A 26,417-nucleotide genomic window follows, 5' to 3' on the forward strand; every position below is an offset into this window, starting at 1 on the left:
CATGCTACCCTTAATTCAATACACCCCTCTAATCCCTCCAAACAAATACAGCCTATCTATAACAAAACAAAACTAAACAAAGTTTACTTCTCATTCAAAAGCTAGGAAGAAAATAACGAAAAGGAAAATAAAAGAATACCAAGAAGAAGAAATAGGAGGTAAAATAAAAGTTTAAAAGAACTAACCGCCTAACAACATTAAAAAAGACCGTGATTTCACGAAAACATTACCAACAAAAGTAACTTTTTTCCATTTCTTCTGATATTTGATCTCAAGTGGCAATGAAGGCCTACTTGTATATAGATGTACTTTCAGAATCACAACATAAAGAGCAACGTAAGCACTTTGCCAAGAAGCTATTACTTAAAATGGCATAGACACCCTAGCAAACTAGGATTGCAATTAACAAACCTAACATTACACAACCAAACACAAACTCATTTACAGTCCCAGCCAGCACTCAAAACACGCTCTTGAGTTACCTAAAACATGAAGCTCTATGCACAGGCGTCACGAAGTCTGCCTTTAACTAACTGGATCTGGAACCCCAGACAAAACCGCTTCGCTTCCTTCAATGGTTTCCACAGCAGATAGAGCCACTGGGCTACTACTTACAGGTGTCATGTCAGTGTCAGTCATCGTAACTCTACCAATGTTGTTGATGGGGTCAATATTGCCTCCTGTTATCAAGGAGCTCATACCAGGCAAGTCGGAACCAGAAATACCATTTGGATGTTTTGACCCATTCAGGGCATTGCAGTGGGGGCAATAGTACGTTATGTATGGGAAATCTTCCTTCCTTGCAAGCCCTATGCAAAAACAAAGAGGACAAATTATTTCGTTCTTTTCACCACATTCTGCAACTAAACTGTATATGGTTGGCAGTGTCTCTCTTTTCTTTATTTTAACACAAGATTTTTTTTTTTTTATTTGAGAAAAAAAGGTTATCCTATGTTAGGTTGCATCATTGAAATTAATGTACTAATGGATGCATTAGTGGCGGTGGTGGCAGCAGTGAAATGGAAGTGATGGGGTAGTGTGGCGAACGTGGTGGTGGTGGGGCGATGGTGATGAAGGTCGTGGTAGTGGTGGTGATAGTGGTGGCAATAGTGTGGTGACATTATTAAGACTTCAATTTGAAAAACGTTTTCCACCTTTAGAAGGGGAAACAATTTCTGCCCAAGTAGACATTTTTCGTTGGCTTTTGATTTCAGTTGTACCAAATGCCAGAAAATACAAAAAAACATTTTCCAGCCTAAACAAACAGTCCACTTACCATTGTGTTTATGACAGTTCCCACATATAAGTGCATAACACTGTGTTGGATCCTCACCCACGAGCAATGCTGCAATCCGAGCAAACCATCCTCCATCAAGTGCGGTGGTCGATCCTGGATGATGTTCAACAACCATCTGATTAAGATTAGAAGTAATCTCAGGACTGTTATTCCCTGTATTATGGAGTATTTCTTCTTCTTCATCCCAATGTTGTTGTAATACAGTACCCCCTGTGCTACTGGATCTTGTAAGTGACTGTTTTCGATTTCGGAGCCCACTAGAGTGAACAAATTCGACATCATTGCTCTTTCCTATGGGGGCATGGGCATGGAGCTTAGACTCATCTCCCACATACACTTTCAAGCCAGAATCTGAACCTAACTTGAATGCAAGGACAGTTGCAGCAGCTGCCTTCGCTGCTGGGTCAGTGTCATACCTCTGCATTCAAAATTTTGCAATAAGCACACAATTCAGTTTTAGGTATAGCAAGTTTTACATTTGCAGAACATTTGTACAGTAGACAACACGATGCAATGCTAAAAGATAACCCCTCAAAGATCAACTGTACAAGCATGAATATAGAGACATACCATTAATAGTAAAGAAAAGTAGGCCCCACCCACTAAAACTAATTACACAAGGGGAAATTTCTAATAAGTCCTAATTTTCTCATGAAATTTCCATTTAGTTCTATTAACACATGGAACAGACCTCTCAACCTGGTGATAATAGGGGACTAAATCAAAAATTCATGAGAAAAGTACGACTTATATGATATTTTCCCAAAACAAAATGATAATAACTCAAATACTCTCAAGTCCATCCCAATTCATTTTCCTAAATGAATTTCTCCAACATTTCATTTTTATGAGCTATTTCACCTTGAATATATAAATTCTCATTCCTTCTAACACTCAAGATTTATTTGGTAGATATCTAAAAAACAAAAAATAAAAATCATCAACCTACAATGCATTTCTTCATTAAAATTCTTCACAAAATATCCAATCTCATCTATTAATGTAGATAGAGCAAAAAGAGCCAAAAAAGATGATAAATCTTATGCACTTGAAAACTAATTGCAAAATATAAATATTACAATAAATCTCCACAGGAAGGATTTATCAAATAGTTGCAGGAAACAACAATGAAAGAATAGAACACTACTTGCTCCTTAGTTATATCACCTGAATCAACTGTTGTGTAGTGTAGTAATTTGTCTTCTCTTTAAGATCATTAATTTTTTCTTGCCTTTCAGCCCGAAGCCTTTCCAAGGTTTTCTGGTCTTTACGGTCGCCTATATGATCACATAAGAATACATGAATAAATGAGAACGTCAATATCTAATCACGATACCCTTGTATGGTATTCCACTAAAACATCAGAAATGTGACACATATCAAGCCCTAGACCAAAAGCATCAACATGCAGATGCACAGGCAAGTATCTTTTGCATATCAAGAAGCAAAGGAAAAAAAAATCTTGAATCAATATCATTTTTGGCATGGAAATTGTTCCCATAAACTATTAGAAATAACAAGTACACACAATGACAAGCAATTTAAGAATAACAGGGCAGCACCCGTTTAACCTAGCTCCTGAAATAGTAAGTATGATGAGGGTAAAACACTCGATTATTTAAGATTTGGCAGATAGCAAGATGGTTGCATAAGATGGAGAGTCAAGTTTAGTAGCTTGTGGCAGGAATTGGATTACAGTGAGAGTTCTCAAGTTGTTTGCTCTCAAGATGCACTGATTTTTCAAAAGATGGTAGAGAAAGAACGAGTTTATGACTTCCTTGTTGAACTTAATAAGGAGTATGATCAGATCTAGGTTCAGATTCAAGGTCAACATCCTTTTCCTACAGTGAGACGGGCTTATGCCATTGCTATGCAAGAGGAGAGCAGATGCAGTGCTATGGTTCATGCTTCTACTCAATATCACTCTGCTTCGGCAGTTTCTCCTACCACACAGAATGGAAAGCCAAATCAGCCCAAGTCAAGTGGAAAGAGTAACAATAGAGATCATGAGAGGCTGAAATGTGATTATTGTGGGAAGGATCGTCACACTAGAGAGTACTGCTGGAGATTGAACGGTCATCTTACCCGAGGGCATAGTGGCATTGTGTGTTCCCATGTGCATGTCTGAGGCTTCTTTGAGCACTTCTTGTTCTAGTGATGACTATCAGGTGCATGACGGTTAGGCTTGATTCTTCTACCATAGCTTCTGATCCTACCCCTTCTTCCCACTTTGTTCGTATAGGTATTCTTATGAGTGCATTTAGTGCTTCTTCATCTTGTCCTCGGATTATAGATTCTGGAGCTACTGTCCATATGACAGGTTTGTCTAATCTCTTCTATTCTTACTCTCCTTGTTTTGGTAAGTATAAAGTAAGGGTAGTTGATGGCTCCTTATCTTCAGTGTCTAGAGAAGGTTTCATTCATTGTTCTACTCTTTCCCTCTCTTCTGTTTTACATGCTCCTAAATAATCTACTACTTTAGTTTTTCTTAGTAGTCTTACTCGTTCTTTGAACTTCTCAGTGATATTCTTTGTTGGAAAAATGGTTTAATATAGGCATATTTTTTAGCTCAAATTTGAGTGGGCCCCAAACATCTTTTGGGGTGGGTTCGAAGAGGTGATGTGTTCCTTGCCGCGTGGCAAGTCACAAGTGGGTCCGAAGAGGTGATGTGCTCTTTGCCGCGTGGCAAGTCACACGGTAAAGACGGAACGTCAAAACCATTTATAAGTGAATGGGAAGTTGACGTCGTTTTCAGATTTAACATTAATTTTTTAGATAAAAATTCTTTTGAATTTTTTCAATAAAAAATTATTGTGGGAATTTAATTAAATTCTAAATTCAAATTTTGGATTCCTAAGTGGTTTCCTAAAATTTGTAATTGTGGGAATTTAATTTAATTTAATTTAATTCTAAATTTAAATTTTAGGTTCCTAAGAAGTTTCCTAAAGTTTGTACCTCTTTATTTATTTATTTAACTATTTCAATAGTTTAATATATATATATATATATATATATATATTCATTTAGTATATTATATATATATCTCAATATTTGAGATAGTTTAAATAAATTCATGCTCCAACAGGTTTGACTTGGTCCACCATCAGTAAACAATTTGAAAAAGAAAGTGTTTAAACTATTCAAATAGTTTAACAGTTGCTTTCATTTTGTCTCCAACGGTTTTCTTTTTTTTTTTTTTGAATTGTTTAAATAAATTTGAAACTGTTGAATTCAAATCAGGTGGCACCTGTTGACCACTGTTCATGCCTGTTCGGGCTGTTCTAACAGGCATGAAGTTGCCTATTTATATTGATCCTTTTCCAGCAGTCCGGATGAGATCAGAAAAAAAAAAAAACAGTCTCCAACTTTCTATTTGCTGTCCAAATTATTTTTGTTTGCATTTCTCTACATTCTAGTTTTAGAATTAAAATTAAGAGAGTATAAGAACACAAGGTTTGGTTCGCCGTACAAATTTGTTTGGTGTGCTACAACAATTTTGTGAAGATCATTGTATCCTGGGAGATAGACGCCACTCAACCGTAAGCACCGTAGCGGGGCGAATCTGTCTTAAGGACAGAGTGTCACACACTCGACTTGGTCTTGTAATTTTTATTTGGTTCGACAAAATAAATCCGGTATGTTATTTATTTATTTTGTTTGAATTTATTTCTAGTTATTTTATTTACACAGAAGATTGTTCTCACAATCTTAAGACAGATTCGAATTATTCTGTTTACAGAATTTTTCGTTTGTTTTCCTTTTTTCTTTCTTCGTAAATAATTTCGGAAGAAAATTATTTTCTGTGAATTTACAAAATAATATTCTGATTGGAAAAACAAATAGTGATTATATGCTATTTGATAGATAGTAGTAATATACTGTCTCTTTTCTTTGACAACTAGTAGTACGATACTGGTGTCATTAACAATTCAGAATATATTTTTGTGGAAATTTGTCAGGAAATTAATTTTGATTTTTTAGAAATTATTTTCTGAGTTTTCATTAATTAAAATTCTGTTTTCAGTATTTTAATTATTGAAGTGTTACTGAAATTAATTTTCTGTGTGGAATTAATTTGGTTAAATAAAATTTTATTTTATTTCCAAATTAATTGAAAAATAAAAGTTATAGTTTTATTTCTTTTATTTTACAGAATTTAATTTTCTGTGTGGAATTAATTTGTTTAAATAAAATTTTATTTTATTTTCAAATTAATTGGAAAATAAAAGTTACATTTTTGTTTCTTTTATTTTTACAGAATTTAATTCTGTGAATTTGGTTTAATTTTCTATGTAGTGTAAATTCTAATTATAATTTTGTTTTATATATTAGAATTGATGGCTACTGAAACTAATGCCCAAACAAGTACTACTGTGGTGGCTGCAATGACGCCAACCCCCTCTCCTGTTGTAACAGTACCGGTAAATCACGGTGAAAAGCCAGAGAAGTTTTTAGGAACTGACTTTAAAAGATGGCAACAGAAAATGTTGTTCTATCTTACAACTCTGAACCTGGCTCGTTTCCTCCGTGAAGATGCTCCTATCCTGAAAGAGGATGAAACCGACCGGCAAGTGGTTGCTGCGGTTGATGCCTGGAAACATACCGATTTCCTTTGCCGGAATTACCTCTTGAACGGACTTGACAACACATTATACAACGTCTACAGTCCAATCAAGACAGCAAAGGAACTTTGGGAATCGTTGGAGAAAAAGTACAAAACAGAAGATGCCGGCTCAAAGAAATTTGTGGTTGGCAGATTCATGGATTTTGTAATGGTTGATTCAAAAACTGTGATCAGTCAAGCTCAAGATTTCCAACTCATTCTGCATGACATTCACGCAGAAGGTATGTCTCTCAGTGAATCCTTTCAAGTTGCAACCGTAATTGAAAAATTACCAAAAGGCTGGAAGGAATTCAAGAACTACCTCAAACACAAGGGCAAAGAAATTTCTATGGATGAGTTAATTGTGCGTTTGAGGATTGAGGAGGACAACCGCAATTCTGAAAAGCGGGCTGGTAAGCTTCCTATGGAGTCTAAGGCAAATGTGGTGGAACATGCTTCAAAAACCAAGAAACGAAAGTCTTCTGGAGAAAGTTCATCACAAGGCTCTAAAGGGAGGGAAAATAAAAAGTACAAGTTTAATGGCAAATGTTACATCTGTGACAAAAGGGACATCGGGCCAAAGATTGCCGTAGCAAAGGCAAAAGCAAAAGAAGAACAAGCAAGAAGCCTGCTCAAGCCCACATGACTGAAGTGGACAATATTTCCAATGGTGTCGATGACATCAATCTTTCTGCAGTGGTTTCCGAGGCAAATCTTGTCGGAAATCCTAAAGAATGGTGGGTGGACACTGGTGCTACTCGTCATATTTGTGCCGACAAAAAGATGTTCACATCTTATTCTTCAGTGGACAATGGTGAACAACTTTTTATGGGCAACTCCTCAACTTCCAAAGTTGAAGGACAAGGAAAGATTGTACTCAAGATGACATCTGGAAAGGAACTCACTCTCAACAATGTGCTGCATGTACCGGACATTCGCAAGAATTTAATATCCGGATCTTTGTTGAGTAAGAATGGGTTTAGGCTAGTTTTTTAAAGTGACAAGTTTGTACTTACCAAAAACGGGATGTATGTAGGAAAAGGTTACATGTCTGATGGCCTTTTCAAATTAAATGTAATGACCGTTGTACCCTCAGTTATTAATAATACATCTTCTTCTTACTTGCTTGAGTCTTCAAATTTATGGCATGGTAGACTAGGACAATTATGGATCTTTGCGTAGATTAATTAATATGGAATGTTTACCTAAATTTAACATTGATTCAAATCATAAATGTGAAATTTGTGTTGAGGCAAAATTATCTAAAACTCCTTTTCATTCAATTGAAAGAAGTACGGAACCACTTGAATTAATTCATAGTGACATTTGTGATTTTAAATCAATTCAAACCAGAGGTGAGAAAAAGTATGTAATCACTTTTATAGATGACTATACTAGATATAGTTATATTTATTTAATTCGAACCAAGGATGAAGCTTTGGAAACTTTCATTCAATATAAGAATGAAGTTGAAAATCAACTTGGTAAGAAAATCAAGAAACTTAGAAGTGATAGAGGTGGTGAATATGAATCACCTTTTGGTGAGTTTTGTAAAGAACATGGAATAATTCATCAAACCACCGGTCCTTACTCACCTCAGCAAAATGGAATTGCTGAAAGGAAAAATAGGACTTTAAAAGAAATGATGAATGCCATGTTAATCAGTTCTGGATTACCTCAGAACTTGTGGGGGGAAGCAATACTTTCTGCTAATTATATTTTAAATAAAGTACCCCGAAAGAAAGTGAATCAAACACCTTATGAAATGTGGCATGGTAGAGTACCATCCTATAAATACTTAAAAGTGTGGGGGTGTTTGGCTAAAGTAGTTATTCCTAGTCCTAAAAAGACTAAGATAGGTCCTAAGACCATTGATTGCATTTTCATTGGTTATGCTAAGAATAGTAGTGCATATCGGTTTTTGATTCATAAATCAGAACATATCGAAATGCATGTAAATACTATTATTGAGTCTCGGAATGCATAATTCTTTGAACATGTATTTCCAAAGAAGACTGGACAAGAGACTAGTACTAATAAAAGATCTTTTGATGCTATTACTAGTCAGGATCAAGAACATGATCAAGAATAAGAGTTAGATCAAAATGAGGAAGAGGAACTTAGACGTAGTAAACGTACTAGAACCTCAAAATCTTTTGGTCCAGATTTTCTAACATATTTGTTAGAAAATGAGCCTTTAACTTTTAAGGAGGCTATGTCCAGTCTTGAAACTCCTTTATGGAAAGAAGCTGTCAATAGTGAAGTTGAATCCATCTTGCAAAATCACACTTGGGAATTAGTGGACTTGCCACCAGGTTGTAAACCTCTTGGGTACAAGTGGATTTTCAAAAGAAAATTGAAAGCGGATGGATCAATTGACAAATACAAGGCAAGACTTGTGGTCAAAGGGTTTAGACAAAAAGAAGGTCTTGATTACTTTGACACATACTCACCGGTTACTAGAATAACATCCATTAGAATGCTAATTGCCATTGCATCTCTATACGATTTAGAAATTCATCAAATGGATGTAAAAACCGCTTTCTTAAATGGTGAGTTAAATGAGGAAATTTACATGGAACAACCAGAAGGGTTTTCTGTTCCAGGAAAAGAAAAAAAAGTGTGTAAATTGGTTAAATCATTATATGATTTAAAACAAGCGCCAAAGCAATGGCATGAGAAATTTGACAAGGCAATGATGTCAAATGGATTTAAAATTAATGAGTGTGACAAATGTGTTTATATTAAAAACACGGACAAAGGTTATGTCATTGTATGTCTTTATGTAGATGATATGCTCATCATAGGTAGTAATAACGACATGATTAAAACTACCAAGAAAATGTTGAATAAACATTTTGACATGAAGGACATGGGCATTGCTGATGTAATTCTTGGTATGAAAATTACCAAAATATCAGAAGGATATGCTTTGTCACAATCTCATTACATTGAGAAAATACTTGACAAATTCAACAAAGATGATGATCATCTTGCTAGAACACCTGTAGATATTAATTTGTATCTTTCTAAGAATGTACAGGAAAGTATTTCTCAATTAGAGTATGCCCAAATTATTGGAAGCTTAATGTACTTGATGAACTGCACTCGCTCAGATATAGCTTATGCAGTAAGTAAATTAAGTAGATATACGAGTAATCCGGGAGTAGAACACTGGAAAGCAATTATAAGGGTTCTAAGATATCTCCGATTTACTCGTAACATTGGGCTGAATTATACTAGATATCCAGCAGTACTTGAAGGATACTATGATGCAAATTGGATATCGGATACAAGAGACTCAAAGTCCACCAGTGGGTATGTCTTTACTCTTGGTGGGGTGGCTGTATCTTGGAAATCTTCCAAACAGACGTGCATTGCTAGGTCTACTATGGAATCAGAATTCATAGCTTTAGACAAAGCAGGGGAAGAGGCAGAATGGCTTCGCTACTTCCTTGAAGATATTCCAATATGGCCAAAACCGGTGCCTGCTATATGCATACATTGCGATAGTCAATCAGCTATAGGTAGAGCACAGAGTCATATGTATAACGGTAAGTCACGACATATTCATCGTCGACATAACACCGTGAGACAACTACTCTCTAATGGAATTATTTCCATAGAATATGTTAAGTCAAAAGACAACATAGCGGATCCACTAACCAAAGGGTTAGCAAGAGAGTTAGTTGAGAATTCATCGAGGGGAATGGGACTCAAGCCTATTAAATAAGAGTTACCACAATGGCAACCCAACCTAGTTGACTGGAGATCCCAAGATCTAGGTTCAAAGGGACAACCGAGTTGTGAATGACTCAGAAGGATCACTGGGGGGTCTTACTCCTACACATTTCTTTGATGAAATAGTGATGTCTACAGCGTTTGAGGTTAAGTAAAATTTTAATGATTCTTATATCTAGGTAAACCTAGTGGAGTATGGCAGGATACTCTTCATAAGAATTACCTATGTGAGTGTGAACTGGGCCGGTTCTATAAGACTTGTGAAGGGCTACAAGTCTTTAGAGCACTCATGAAGACCAGGTTGTTCAGGGCCAAAATGAACACAATAGTGAGAACTAAACTGTGTCTAGAGATATACTGTGTGAGTTCTATTGTCTTGGTTTACACAAACGGCTGAACAGTTCAAGACATCATGTTCACTGGTTAGCTAGTAAATCCGATAGTGTCTCACAAGGGAAGGTTCAAAGCCAAAAGCTACCTATCCTTTGCAGAATATTTCCAATTTCTGTACTCTCTGTAATAGATCATGTTGTTGCATTTTCTCTCCGTCAAATTCCACTCATGTGGGGGATTGTTGGAAAAATAGTTTAATATAAGCATATTTTTTAGCTCAAATTTGAGTGGGCCCCAAACGTCTTTTGGATTGGGTCCGAAGAGGTGATGTGTTCCTTGCCGCGTGGCAAGTCACACGGTGAAGACGGAACGTCAAAACCATTTATAAGTGAATGGGAAGTTGACGTCGTTTTCAGATTTAACATTAATTTTTTAGATAAAAATTCTTTTGAATTTTTTCAATAAAAAATTATTGTGGGAATTTAATTTAATTCTAAATTCAAATTTTGGGTTCCTAAGTGGTTTCCTAAAATTTGTAATTGTGGGAATTTAATTTAATTTAATTCTAAATTTAAATTTTAGGTTCCTAAGAAGTTTCCTAAAGTTTGTACCTCTTTATTTATTTATTTAACTATTTCAATAGTTTAATATATATATATATATATATATTCATTTAGTATATTATATATATATTTGAGATAGTTTAAATAAATTCATGCTCCAACAGGTTTGACTTGGTCCACCATCAGTAAACAATTTGAAAAAGAAAGTGTTTAAACTATTCAAATAGTTTAACAGTTGCTTTCATTTTGTCTCCAATGGTTTTCTTTTTTTTTTTTTTTGAATTGTTTAAATAAATTTGAAACTGTTGAATTCAAATCAGGTGGCACCTGTTGACCACTGTTCATGCCTGTTCGGGCTGTTCTAACAGGCATGAAGTTGCCTATTTATATTGATCCTTTTCTAGCAGTCCGGATGAGATCAGAAAAAAAAAAAAACAGTCTCCAACTTTCTATTTGCTGTTCAAATTATTTTTGTTTGCATTTCTCTACATTCTAGTTTTAGAATTAAAATTAAGAGAGTATAAGAACACAAGGTTTGGTTCGTCGTACAAATTTGTTTGGTGTGCTACAACAATTTTGTGAAGATCATTGTATCCTGGGAGATAGACGCCACTCAACCGTAAGCACCGTAGCGGGGCGAATCTGTCTTAAGGACAGAGTGTCACACACTCGACTTGGTCTTGTAATTTTTGTTTGGTTCGACAAAATAAATCCGGTATATTATTTATTTATTTTGTTTAAATTTATTTCTAGTTATTTTATTTACACAGAAGATTGTTCTCACATTCTTTTCAACACATCACATCTTTCAAAAGCTAGGTACGGGGAGGATAATTAGCAGTGGTGACGCACATGGTGGCCTATACTTTTTAGATGCTACATCTCCATCCACACTTCCACCTTTGTCCTCTAGGTAGACTCTTTTCACATATACTAGTTCAACTTTGCATCAATCACATCAGTGCCATCAATATTTGGGCCATCCTTCTTTTGATGTTTTGGAGAAGCTCTAAGGGATTGTTTGGGGTGTTCTAAATAAGTGCACTTTTTGACTTTTTGATAAAAAAAGTAGAAGAAAAAAAGATGTATGTTTGGGATAATTTTTTGACTTTTTACAAAAAAATGTGTTTTAAAATATTGTATAAAATAGAAAAATTACCATATTACCCCTAATATAGAACAAGGCGTATTGACAGTGATTGAGACTTATAGCCAGTACGGTGGGCAGCATACTTCAGAACATGTATAGGAGAAGCTTGCCTCCAGTCCGAGATTGGATTGAATGGTGCTGTTCGGTCCGTAAGGGCCCACCACGGGTCCCATTTTAATAATCAGAACCGTTTAATGTGTAAAACTCGTTGAATACTATATGCTTGTAAAAAATCACGTTGATCGGATATTGATAGCTATCTCATCGGATTAGTTTTTTGTGAACTGTTAATTTGTTCACCGTCTTTTTTTATACAAAACTGATTTGATCATATAACTATCGATATCCGATCAACGTGATTTTTTATAGGCATATATTAGTCGACGAGCTCTACACATTGAACGGTTCAAATTATTAAAATGGGACCTGTGATTGGCCTCCACGGGCCGAACAACACCGTCCTGTTTGTGCACCCGCCTGTGTAATTTGTACAACCAAGTCAGATTGTACCATCACTTCAGAAGTGAGTTGGCTTGTATTTTTTTGTGTAAATTTATTTTTTTTATATTTTTAATTTGTGAATAGTGATAACATTTTGACTTTTTGTCTATTTTAGGTTTACCCAAACTAGCCCTTAGTTAAACTTTTTTTCATAGGAGTTGTATGTGATGCATATGAATTTGCAAAAAATAGATGCTCTGTTTATTCTTCAGTTAATAGAAGTACTTCTCTTTTTATGATTATATATTCTGATGTGTGGGGCCCTTTGCCTATTACTTCTATTGATGGTTATTGATGGTTTGTCATATTTATTGATTGTCATTCCCGTGTTACATGGTTCTATTTATTTCATAACAAAAAGAGTCTTTTCTTGTTTTAGAGCTTTCCACAAATTGGTAAGCACTCAATTTGATACAAAGATGAAAATTCTTCAGAGTGACAATGGAACAGAGTATATTGTGGAGCTTTTTGAGCCTGCATGGATGAACATGGCAATCCCTTTCAAACGAGTTGTGTTGATACTTCTGAACAAAATGGAATTGCTGAACGTAAGAATCGTTATTTTCTCGAAGTAGGTCGCTCCTTTTTGTTTACCATGAATTTTCTTAAATCTTCTCGGAGTGAAGCAGTTCTTAGTGTTGCCTATCTTTATTAATCGTATACCGTCTAGTGTTCTTCAGTTTAAGACTCCCTTTGTGCTTCTCCTTGGTAATCCCTCTGTTTCTTCCCTTTCACTTAAGATTTTTGGTTATGTGTTTTGTACATGTCTTTAAACACCCACGTGGCAAACTAGATTCAAGCATTGTGAGATGTGATTCAATGGGTATTCCGCTACTCAGAAAGGGTATAAATGCTATGATCCTCTCACTCAAATGCTTTTGATTGAGTCCAAGGGTTTTGGGAGCAATGATAAAGCATTATTCTTGTGGATTGTATTTTTTACGCAATTTTTTTGGGTAACTTGGTGGGAGCTTAATAGTATGATCTTTGAGTATTTGTTTGACGAGGAGGGCTCTTCATGGGATAATATCTGTTACTTGACATCATCCTGATTTACTTCACGACTTGTTGTCTCTTTCAGATCGTGCCTTTGTTTCCTCCTTGTATTCTATGTCTATTCCACAAGGTTAGAAAGAAGCACTCACAGATCCTAAGTGGAAGGAAGCTATGGTAGAAAAGATGACAACTCTAAAGAAGAATGGCACATGGAAGTTAGTGTCTCTTTTAGAGGGAAAAAAGCCTATGGGCTGTAAATGGGTGTTTCCTGTGAAGCAAAAAGCGTATGGAATAGTTGAGAGATACAAGGATGGCTTGTTGCCAAGGGATTTGCATAGACTTATGCATTGATTATCAGGAGACCTTTGCTCCTATAGTAAAGACAGCCTAATAGCTAACAAACCTTCTTTGCACCTGATTTATATATTGCGTGCCAATGTTCATCAACACTGATGCTGATTTGCTTATTGGTTCATATGCTGCCATTTTTCTCAATCATCCATCTTCTCTCTCTCTCTCTCTCCCTCTTTTTTATTTTTTATTTTGTTGTGCTAGATGGAACGAACAACACGCCTAGTATGCCCAAAATCAACTGAGATAGCTGAGATATACTAACATAGTCCGTATATACATCAGAATGAAATTGGAGGTGGTGTATACAATTTTTCTGTCATAACAGTATATCTAAAATCGTGTCTGGCAGTACAGTATGAGATTCACAACATTGGTTGAGTAATATGTTATTGGTGATAAATTGCTATTTTTGTAATGAGAGTTTACTATATTCATGCTTAATAGTTTAAGCGGTAATGTAAAATGTAGACTTTATCATACACATTATAACTAAGCAACAAAAATATTTTATATACAAAATTCATTAATGTTCCCTAAGGCACTCCCACACTTACTCTTGTATGTTGCTCGCTCCCACTTTGTGCAACTAAGTTATAAATATTTTTTTAGGGGATCTTGGTGAGACTAGATGTTGGTGAGTGTGCATTGGCAATGCTTTTAAGTTTGCAAGTAACCTTAGTTTCTAGTTGGGAAATTGTTAAACATGATTTGATAGAAGTTTTTGCAGAGTTGAAAAAAGAATGCAGTTGTTAATGATTGTACAAATGCATCATTTATATGTTTGATTCTCAACAAGGCCAACTGTTATAGGGTAGGGTTTAGTTTAGTTCAAGAGGCATTTATGTACTTTAGATCTTACTAATAAAAATATAAACGTCTACGGAGAGAATCCTAATTTTTTATGGGTTTCTCGCATTAGCCATACACTGTGTTCTATTTGCTTTCTTCCTCTTCTCTTTATTTCTTCTTTCTATTGTAAATTAAATTGCAACTCTTGAAGATTATGAATTTTAGGCCTATCAACGTAGTTACCTCATAGTATAAAATTCCTGCTAGTGTTTTAGCAAGGCGGTTGAGAGTTGTTTTTGGGGGGACTATATCTTCTTCTCAAGGAGCCTTTGTTGAAATGTTGTCGGATTTTGAAAAAGCATATGATCGTGTGGAGTGAGTTTTTTTTTTTTTTTTTTTTTTTTTGGCAAAAGAAGGGATTTGGGGTTAGATGGAAAAGATGGATTAAAGATTGTTCATCATCATGTAATTTGTCAATTATAGTCAATGGTAAGGTAGGTGACAATTTTAAAGCATCTAGATGTCTTAGGCAGGGTGCTCCTTTATCCATTTTTTCATTTACCTTAGTGGTTGATGTTTTGGGTAGGTCTATTGATTGGATCAAGGATTTGGGCCTAGCGGATGGCTTCTTTGTAGGGAGGTATAGCATTTTTGTGTCTCATTTACAGTTTGCATCTGATACCATTTTTTTTTCCTCTTATGGAGAGAAGAATAAATGGGTAATCTATTATCTATTTTGAAAATTTTTTAATTGGTCTTTGGGCTTGAGGTAAACATGAGAAAGAGTACCATGGTGGGAATTAATTTTCCATGTCACATCACAGGTTGCTTAGATTGGCTGGTTTGTCGGGATGTTCCATTGAGTCTTTGTCTAAAGTATTTTGAGTTGCTGATAAAAATAAGTATAGAAAGTATTTAGAGTTACTTGAAGGGGGTAATCCTATATGCGAAACCTTTTGGAATCCATTAATTGACAAGATTGGGAAAAGATAGAGGGGTTGCAAAGGCTTTGACTTCATGAGGTCAAAGATATACTAGGTTCAATCTATTTTGTCTAGTGTACTTATTTATTATTTATACTAGTTCAAAGTTCCAATGATAGCTAATAAGATTGAAAAAATAATGAGAATTTTTTTTGGGGAGGTAGTGATGAGGGAAAGAAAGATCATTTGGTTTGTTGGGATGTGGTTCCCTTCCAAAAATGAAAGCGGTCTCATTTTCAGTAACACTGTAACTAAGAATATGACTTTGCTTGAGAAGTGATTATAGAGATTTCCAATGAAACATAACTCTTTATGGCATTCGTTATCAAGAGTAGTAAGGGATTCAAGCCAATGGATAGTAGTGTACGATTCAAGCCAATGGATAGTAGTGTACGATTCAGGCCAATGGGTGGGACTCTCATGTGATTACTTGGGGGAATTCTCGTTCTCCTTGGAATGTATTTCTCAGGATCTTAATTTTTTCGTTTCATTCATTTTTCACCTGCAAATGGAGAGAGTATTCGCTTTTGAGAGGATGTTTGATAGGAGGAGATTCATTTGATCTTTTGTTCCAGCGGTTGTATCTTTGTCTCACAATGTTCATTGTTTCTGTGGCTTCTTCTTGATGCCAATTACTTGGAAATTTGATTTTTGCTATGAATATAAACGATTGGGAAGATGATGAATTGGTTTCTTTGTTGCCTACCTTGAGAGAGTGTCTTTCAGTGCAAGGCTATTGACGAAAGGGTGTGGATTATTCATTCTTCAGGATTATTCAATTGCAAGTCTTTTTTGAAATATTATTGACAATCTAAATGTACCTCTCACAAGTTGATTTGGGCAGCATGTGTGCATCTTAAGTTGAAATATTTGCATGGTCTCTAGCTCATAAGAAGCTTAACACCAATGACATGATTTAAAGGAGACCTAATTATATCTTACTACTTCCTCAATGGTGTGTCTTGTGTAGAAGGGATGAGGAAAACATGGACCGCTTATTCTTTCATGCCTTGTTGCTTACATGAAGGAGATGGAATGTGTGGCTTCACTCTGATGTATTCAAATACTTCACATTGATTATAGGGGCTTTGACAGTAATAGGAAAGCAGGAGTTCTTTGGATGTGTGAATTGGAGAGCTGTTTGTGAGATGAAATTTTGTTTTCTTCTTTCCTTTTTCTTTGGTGGACTTCTTATCCTCCCTCTTGTACTCTTTTTCACATTTCCTTTTATTAATAAAATGTCTCATTGTTGATAATAATATATATATCCAATAACAAGTACCTATGTTGGATGGACTCTTTTTTAATTGTATGGAGTACCTGTATCCAGCACTCAACACTTGGGTAAGTGTATAGAATGTGTCTGACATATACAAATGAAATTTCGCCTAGCAAGCATATTTTTTAATTCGAGTTAACCATATATGTAGCACGGACACGTCCCCTAAGGCAACGTTTGGGTGTCAGACACGTGTCGGACACGGACACGCGGTGGACACGTGTCCTACACTCTACCCAACGTGTCCCTTTTTTTTTTTGAATTTTTGCAGCCGGACACTCGTTTGGACACTGTTGGACACGCTATGGACATGTTATGGATAGAGAGGGAGAGAAACCCTAACCTGTTGAAGACAGAGAGAGAGAGAGGGTGAAGAACCTGTTGAAATGGAGCCCTAGATCAGGTATGTTCTTCGATTCTTCAAATCTCTCCTTCGATCTTCTTCTTTTCTTTTGTTTTTCATCATTTTTCTTCTTCTTTCTTCGTTTCGTCTGCGTCGTCTTCCTCGTCTGTGTCGTCCTCCTCGTCTGTGTCGTCTCCCTCTATGCTCTCTCTCTCTCTCTCTCTATGGTGTTTCGGCCCTCTCCTTTGACTATCGATCGCTATCTGCTCTCTCTCTCTCTCGCTCTCGCTCTCGCTATCGTGTTTCGGCGTTTGACCATCGATCGCTTTATATATCATATACTAATAATATACATACATATATATATCATTCACTAAAAATATATATACATATATATATTTATATCCTAATAATAATAGTATATATATTATATACTAGATATATATTTGAATTTTTTTTTTTCTTTTTTTTTTCTTTTCCTTTTTTCTATTTTTTAGATATTATTATTTGTTTAAATAAATTATTTTTATTTATAAAAAAAATTTAATTTGTGAATAATATTTGATATTAAAATAAATAAATAATATTTATATTTTTTAATTTTACATATAATAAATAAATAAAAATATATATATTGAACGTGTCCCCAGCGTGTCGTGTCCCCTATTTTTTGAAAATTTGCGTTTTCGCGTGTCCGTGTTGTGTCCGTGTCGTGTCGCATGTCGGTGTCCGTGCATATAACACATGAAATCCTCTACGACACGTGAAAACCAATATACCTAGAAAATAAAATAAGTATATTAAAATATGAAGATTTTATCATGTCTTCTCAGTCTCTCAGTCCTCTCTTGGTGTTCGAACTCGCCTCACACCTCGCTTCTTTGGTTGCCCATTTCAGTGCAGACTCGGATCGGAAAGGTGGTTCTTTGGCTGCTATTCTCTGTTTGGCTTGTTGGGTCTCTGCTAGTCTTCTTACACATCCAGCTTTTCTGCCTTCACAACATGATTGGCTTTTGCTATAGCATCCCGAGCAGCAGTCCGATAATCAAATGGACACTCATGTTTATCAGAGTAGCGATGAACTGTGCAGAAAAGATTTCCACACCTGCAACTGAAACCTGTTAAACCCACACGCTTGCGGCAAGTGTTGCACCTATTTGGACCCTCTTTTACTTTCACCTCTGAACTCTGGCTTGAGGATGAATCACACAATGCTTGTGTTCGCTTCCACTGGTCCAGCTTGCACATCTACAGCAGCACCAACTACAGGTTCCTTCCCATTGTTGCCTGAGCCACCATTCACAATATTGTCGAAGGAGGTAGCTGCAAGTTTGGCCTGCTGCTGCTTCAAGATCATGTCCTTGTGGCACTTGGAACACATGTTCATGGTGGCTGCACTGCCAAAAAAAAAAAAAAAAAAAAAAAAAAAAAAAAGCCACAGTTGTTGATGCAAAGGATGGGTCCTTCTGGAGCTTGGCATCCTGTCTTATCGGAAGACTCCATTTATTCAAATGTCCTGTTTTCAAAACGAGAGTTTTTGGCCGATCTTGACTCGCAAAAATCGAACCAGGTTGTTCCTTAATCGAGGTTTAATAGTGCGATGATCGGAGAAATTGAGGGGTATATCAGAGACACACGGCAGCAACCTCTTCATCATTGAACACACACACAGGTAGCAGCACACACAGAGTTTACAGAGAGATACCCCACTCAACTTTCTTTTTCTTTTTTTTTTTTATTATTTTACTCCATCTTTTGCACACACAGTTTACAGAGAGAGAGCCCACTCAACTTTCTTTTTCTTTTTTTTTTATTATTTTACTCCATCTTTTGCAATAGCAAACGAAACACAAATTGATTTGCACATGTATCTCCACTCTCTTTTTTTTCACTTTCCAATCCCCCGAGGCACATGCTTTCGCCATTAATCTATTCTTATTATTATTATTAAAAAAAAATATATATATATATATATACAAACACAACTACCAAACCCATTGCAGGTTTTCACAAAACCGTGGGCCACGAAACTTTTTTTTTTTCCTTATTATATCTTTGCAACACAAAAAAAAAAAAAAAAAAAAAAAGAAGAAGAAAAAAAAAGCAGAAGAAGAAGACGAACTGCACACCACACTCATTTTATTCCTGTCGGGGCTCACCCCGATCACAATTTTACAACATAAAAAAAAAAAAAAAAAACAAACAAACAAACAAACATCACCCCCAAACACCCATCCACAGGCGGGATTTTTCTTCTCTACTCTGCAGCTGGTCTCTTCTTCTTGCCTCCGTCCTGGGCGGCTCTTGACGGTGCTACCTCAGTACTTCCTTGTCCACCGAGCACGTTCCCTATTCCCTGCTCCTCCACTGCAGCATATGGCGGACCTCCGAATCGGAACATCACGGTGGCCTTCCGCTTCAGCTCCTTGTTTTCTGCCTTTAGCACACTTATCTCTGCTCGCGCATCCTTATACATGCGTTGGAGCAGAGCCAGCTGGGAGTTTAACTGTTGCACCTCATTTGTCTTGCTCTGCAGCCGGTGCGACAAGTTTGTGACCGCAGTCATGGTTTCCACACATGACTTCAGAGTATACTGATTGGCCTCAATATCAGTTTGCACCGCCATCTTTTGCTCCACCGACCGCATCGGAAAGTTCAACGGAGCAAAACCAGAGGTGTTTGGTTGAGGTTCACTGGCCACCGCACCAGTTATTTCTCTTGTGGACTCGTTCAGTTCTGGAAAGAGCGTGAGCAGACCACGGGACGAGGAGGCCATGTTCTGGGTAGCTGGACGGGAAGAAGAGGCCATGTTGCTGAGTGTTTTCAGAGACGGGTTGGTTACCGAGTATTACAGAGTTTCTCTCTCAGCAAAGGAAGAGTTTTTTTCAGAGGATTTTCAGAAGTTTTTTGTCTGCCTCAGCCTCAGCATCAACCTTGGTTAAATAGCCAAGGCAGCCACGCGCATCATGCGCCGCTCGGCGCTCGACGCCAACCTGGACACACCTTTTTATGGCACGCCTTTTGATGGCACGCCTTTTGATGGCACGCCTTTTGATGAATTGGGCACGCCTTTTGATGGCACGCCTTTTGATAGATTGGGCACACCTTTTGAGGGTGCGACTTTTTAAGGGTCCGACAAGACTCTGTAAACTGTCCCGACATTGATTCCGGTTAGTTTCTACAAGGGTCCAGCAAGACTCCGTAAACTGTCACAACAACTGTCACAACACCTTTTGAGGGTGCGACTTTTTAAGGGTCCGACAAGACTCTGTAAACTGTCCCGACATTGATTCCGGTTAGCTCCTTCATGGGTCCGACAAGACTCTGTAAACTGTCCCGACATTGATTCCGGTTAGCTCCTTCATGGGTCCGACAAGACTCTGTAAACTGTCCCGACATTGATTCCGGTTAGTTTCTACAAGGTCTAGCAAGACTCCGTAAACTGTCACCACAACTGTCACAACATTGTCTGCTACAACGGTCCGACATGACCCCATAAACTGTCTTCTACATCGGTCTGACACCGCCATCCAGTGTCCTCTACACCGTTATGACACCACCATACAGTGTCCTCTACATGGTTATGACACCCCCATACAGTGTCCTCTACAAAGTTATGACACCACCATCCAGTGTCTTCACCAATGGTCTGACACGACCATACAGTGTCTCCTATCCTCTTTTATTTTTATGTATTTTCTTGTTTTGTAACTCTCTCCAAACTCAAGTTGGTTAGTTCCTATCCCCCTTGAGTTTGCGGGGGGCTGTTAAAATCCACCCACTACACCACTACCACCTCACCTACTCCACTAAACCTAACCCACTACACCACTATCACCTCCACTTCACCTACTCCACTAAACCTAACCCACTACACCACTACCACCTCCACTTCACCTACTCCAACTACCACCTACTACCACCTACTCTTCTATATATAGGAATCATTGTAACATATCATAACAATCAATCAATAATATACATCAATTTATTTTACACCTGATGAATCAGACACTTAGATATATACCAGTACCCTAGTTCATGTAACATAGCTGGGTACTGAAGTTGCAATCCTGAATTGCTTCAAAACAAACTAAACAATTTAAGCATGGCTTCTGATGATCATTGAAAAACAAAAGGATTCAAAGAATACAATTTGAAATTATGGGGATTCAGCATTCTATATTTACTGCAAACTCAGCAACAATACAAAACCCAAAACATAAAGACAGGACCCACATCAAATAAATCATTAGCCACGTTATTTTAAGGGAAAAAACAAGAGAGAGAGAGAGAGAGAGAGAGAGAGAGAGAGAAAAATTTAAACAAATTAATAAAAAGAAAAACTACAATGAACCTGTAAGATACACCTTAAGGTTGAAACAAAATTCTGGAAGAGTTTTCAGATACTCACAAATTCTTGTGAAGGTGACTACTGCTGAGTAAGTAATAGAAGATAAAACTGGCAACAGAAACATTGGCAGAACTCGTAATGCCCTCATTTTCCAGTTTAATTCTAACGACCTTGTTGTCATGATAGCATAACCCACTGCAATAAACTGACGATGGAAACTATCTTAATACAAAGCCTCAAAGACCAAGGGAAAATACTGCATAAAGTATAATATGCTATTGCCAAGCAACAACACTCTGAAAACCACAATAATAGAATAAATAAATTTCGTTTTGTCAACATCAAAGGAAAATCAAGCACTCCTCTATCAAGGAAGATTAATTTTTAGTTATCAAAGTCAAAAAGTACTTCTAACTTCGAGCCCCTAGTCTACTTAGCGATGCAACTTGGGCAGGCTTGGGCGGGTTGAGAGTTTGTCCAAGCCTAGCCTGAGTTGTGCTAAGAGCTGCCTAAGACTGCCTTAGCCAGAATTGTTACTTGAGATTGTATGTCCAAGCCCGACCCAAGTTAGGCCTAAGTTGCCCAAATTGTCATAAATTTGAGTGTTTTTTTTTTTAGCAAAGTTAATTAATTTGCTAAAATTAGACTCTATTAACATTTTCTTAATAAAATTATTAATAACATTAAACCAAATAACAATGTGCGAGAGATAAGAATTGAAGAACAATATGCCGCTATGGCGGTCTTTATAGTTTCTAAACGAGAAAAGAAAAATGTAAGGTTTTGTGTTATGTTACTTGTGTATATAATTATATTCAATATGATCTAACAACTTAAATTACTTTAACATCATCCAAAAACAAATAATTTGTATGTATATTTAATATTTTATATATTTATAATTTAGGTTTCAGGTTGTTTGGTGTCTTTACCTAAGCCCACCCAAATTTAATTCAGCCTTCTAAATTTTTGCTAAAGCCCACATTAATTCAAAAATATTTTGCACAAGCCTTAAAAAAATTCGAACTAGGCTCGGGTTGAACCTGCCTAAGTTGCACCCCTAAGTCTACTAGCAATGTAAATTTAATGGGGCAAATTATTTACATGTGAAATCAGTCCTTTAGAAAAAATAAAAATAGAAAAAGAAAAAAATGCACACCAGTACTTCCTCCATAGAGAGAAGCTTGTATTTGAGAGAACCAAAAACTAACCCTATGTTACATGGACTCGGGTACGGGTGTCGGATGCGGGTATGTATCTAGAGGTCAGACCCATCAAACAATAAATTTAAGGATACGTGGACTCGGCCAAAAAAAAATCATATTTTTATATTTTTAATAAAGTATGTGAGATAAAATAGGGTTATATGTAACTTATAGTGTCAAAAAGATATTTATAGCAATTATACAACAATATATACATATAATAATAGTTTTATATACAAATTATATAAGAAGTGTTCGTTGAAAAGTAGCCGACACATATCCCATACCCTTGTCCGAGTGTTGGGTGTCCGACATGAGTATTTTATTTATTTTGAAGAGTCCGTGTAACATAATCAAGAAGCATTTTGTTACAAAGGAAAACTCCATGGGAATTGTTCAGCCATTAATACATTTTAAGGTTACTTCAGCACTCTGGGGCAGTTTTGAAACGTTAAGAAGTAAATGTATCTAATTCATCCAAATTGAAATTTTACATACGTTCGTCACGGGATAGAAGTTGTAGACCGGTTCTTCCCAGTTGATGTTTGGACGGACTACAAAGATACGCTGTTGGGAAATGTTGGAAGCATTCAAAAGGGTGCCATATATTTAGTGGCTGCTACTGTTAGTGGAAAGGAATGCAAAATTACTTTAAGGAGTCAAATGTACTTTAAAACTAGTAACCTTTTGAAAACCCAAGCCAATACAGAACAGCATAATTACCTACTTTTACACAACTTTAAGGGAAAATTATCTTTTGGGTATATTGGTATTATATTTACTAGGTAAAAAGACATAAGGATGCAAATCAAGTAAACAAGATAAGGGACAAATCAAGACTCTGATGTAAAGCACACCTTGGACATTACACAATCATGTTTAGCATCATTTGAGTCCTTTTTTTAAAATATATTTTGTAGGTAATAATGCTATTGAACAGATTTAATGACTTTTTATTAGGTTTTGTTGGTTAGTGGTATTTGGTAATTTTGCAATATGTTGGACAAAGATGCAGAAGCAATAAGAAGGAGAAAGAACATGTTCACAATGAATTAGTGTTTAGTACAGGGAAATTTTAAGGATATTACACGTTAGGCTGTTTCATGCCCGCTTTGTTGCGGGTCTCTTATTTCTGTTGTTGAATTAATAAATTATATGAGTGTAGAGAGTCATATTTTATGGAAATTCTTACTGTTTAGGAATTTCTATGTTTTCTTTTTTCAAACAATTTCCTATTGATGGAGTTCTTTTATGAGATGATCAGGAGTTCATTCTTGAACTATAATCCAGCCTCTTACTTGCTTTGAAACTACCTGTTTAGCTAGATTTTGAGTCTTTTATGGTTTCTATATTGTATGGGGCAATTTTTAGGGAGTTTTTAGTTTCTCTACAATTTTCTAAGTATTTAGATAAAGAGTTCTTATTGTATTATGAATTTATGGTGGAATAAAAGTATTTCTTTGTTCAAGAATGAACGTGAAACTCTGCTAAAAATTTGGGTGTGAATCTACAATGGTTGGAAGAGTTGCTCGTGGATCATATTATGTTGCTTTTATATGGTTTTTAGTAGGTATAAAATATTTAATTTAGTAAAATTTTGCTTGTTTAATTTAATTGAGCATATTGCCCTTGATAGAGCTGAATAGAAAAAAAAAAGGTATTCATGTAGCTTACTCTACTTGATTGAGACACAAGGCTTGGTTTGATTTAGTTTGATTTAATTAGTCAAATTTTTCTTGTTTTCCATTTGTGAACCAAAGTCTCAGCACAGGGGCCCGTGGGACTGGGACTGGGACAGGAGTACATAGAACAGTGTTGGAAGAACCAAGGGGAACACAAATGTAATTTATATATAAAAATAGTTTGTAGAAAATATTTTTGTTAGTTGTAATGTATATGTTAAATGTCTACATTATCAGATGCCTGATCATCCCTTCCAATGCAAAATGCCAAGTTATCAATAATAACCATTTTTGCAGAGGCAAGCCAACAGTTGAATCCCCCGCAAGAACCAATCCTTAGTCCCTATTTAAAGACATAAGGAAACACAGGTTACCTCAAAAATCACAGAGAATATTATCACATGCTTGGTCATCCTTCTCCAACGTCGAGATCTCTTCTTCATTCTAGCTAGAACAGCAGCTTCTTCCTTGAAAATGTGTTGCAGTCTCTTTTCAAAATCATCACCATGTACTCTAAAGATTTGATTCCAAATCCGAGATATTACTCCTTTCTGCTTCTTTACAACAGTCTCAGAGTCTTTCTTTTCAGTAGCTGGCACATCCAAACTTTCCCCTATGTCCGGGGCATTATTGGACTCTCCAGCCATTCCCTAAAGTAAGTACAAGAAATAGATCCGTTTTCCACACATGACATCAAAATCTACACTACTAAGAGATATTTAAAAACGACAAAAATTACACAATCTTCTCTACTAGTTACGAATGGATATATTAGGAATAAAGTTTATCATGGAAAAGCAGTGACTTGGGGGAATCAAAGGTAATAGCCTAAATTCATTGAGACATGAGAGAAAGGCGCCTTGCCTCTTGCTTGCCATAGAAAAGCAAGCGTTAATTATTGAAAGTAAACGACAATCATCTTTCTGATAAGTTTTAAAAAAATGCATTTGATAACACGGATTTTAAAATTTGCCCTTTTGATCAAAAATACAAAATGCAAGATCTTCAAATCTACTTTGTGAAAATTGTAAAATTCTAGCATACATAATAAAAACAAAATACAGAAGTTCTTTCAAGGAGAACATAACCAACTCCATCAATACAATGTTGCAACAACCCAATAATAATAATAGTAATAAAGGCAGACAAATATGAAGTTGTTCTTTCTATAATATAACATAACAAACAACATGTTGAAAAAAAAAAAATAACACTGTCAAAAAATCAAATATAACATATATTCTAGCTTACATTACAGCTTGTTTGGTTTAAATCATTTTTCAGAAAATTGAGTTTTTATATTCTGTGTTTTTTTTTGTTTTTACTAAATTTTTTTAATATTTTACACAATTTTTTTTAATATTTTTTTAGATACAGATATACTTGGAAAGTATAATCTATAAAAGAAAAAAAAATTAAAAAATAAAAAATTCACCAAATATAAAAAAATACAAAAAAATATGAAAATTAAGTATATTTTCATATGTTATTGTATTCAATGAATTTTTACAAAAATTTGTAAAAATTTTATATTTTTAAATATATCTCGATTAAATGAAACTAAAAATTAATTAAAATATTTTTAAAAAATCACTAAAAAGTACCAAAAAAAAAAAAAAAGAATTTAAAACTCAAAAAATTATTTTTGAAAACTCCAAATCAACACGCTTCAATTCAAATTGGTTCACAGAATTCTAACAAAAATAAACAAATAAATCATTGAAGATGAGTTCTGTCATCATTTAAACGGTCAATCGAGGGAATTCGAAACAGAAAAAGACAAATCAGAAAATTTAAATTTTCTCCTTCCTTTCACCAGAGGCCAGTTCCGAACAGTCGTTGATTTTACTTTTGCTCATATTTCATTTTCTTGCAATCTCAAAACTACATTCAATTGCCTTTCTGATCCTCCGCTTTCATTCTCTTTGAGAAATCTCAGCTTTTATGGGTAATTAGGTCAATATTGAATTTACATGCACATTTTAAGAAACAACAAAATCAATCACGACGAATCAAAATCAAAATCAAAACCAAAAATTTGTAACTCACCTCAGCGCGGTGGGCTGACGGCGACCGTGAACACGAAACCCAGCAATATTAGCGGCGGGGCGTGAAGGTAGGTAGGTGGGTATGCATGTGAGATAGTATTGGATCAAATGAAATCTGGGGTATGTTTGGGGTGGTGATGGTTGATGATGTGAAAGGTTATTATGGTTGCTTCTGCTTTATGATACGTGACGCAAT

The 26,417-nt window shown here is 35.8% G+C and overlaps 1 protein-coding gene and 1 pseudogene across 1 annotated transcript; both read right to left on the bottom strand.

Moving 5' to 3' along the window:
• Positions 1–226: 226 nt before the first annotated feature.
• On the bottom strand, positions 227–26,417 carry LOC114256593 (uncharacterized protein At2g24330). Its single transcript, XM_028196274.2, has 6 exons — positions 26,223–26,417; positions 24,548–24,823; positions 21,347–21,491; positions 2,465–2,574; positions 1,277–1,715; positions 227–809 (listed from the first exon to the last, which is right to left on the bottom strand). Exons 2-6 carry the CDS (start codon positions 24,818–24,820, stop codon positions 526–528), a joined length of 1,251 nt encoding a protein of 416 aa, XP_028052075.2. The 5' UTR covers positions 24,821–24,823; positions 26,223–26,417; the 3' UTR covers positions 227–525.
• LOC145795137 (zinc finger A20 and AN1 domain-containing stress-associated protein 8-like) lies at positions 17,770–18,568 on the bottom strand (annotated as a pseudogene).

This window comes from Camellia sinensis, chromosome 7 (assembly GCF_055761805.1).
Source record: "Camellia sinensis isolate YWXY chromosome 7, ASM5576180v1, whole genome shotgun sequence".
NCBI lineage: Eukaryota > Viridiplantae > Streptophyta > Magnoliopsida > Ericales > Theaceae > Camellia > Camellia sinensis.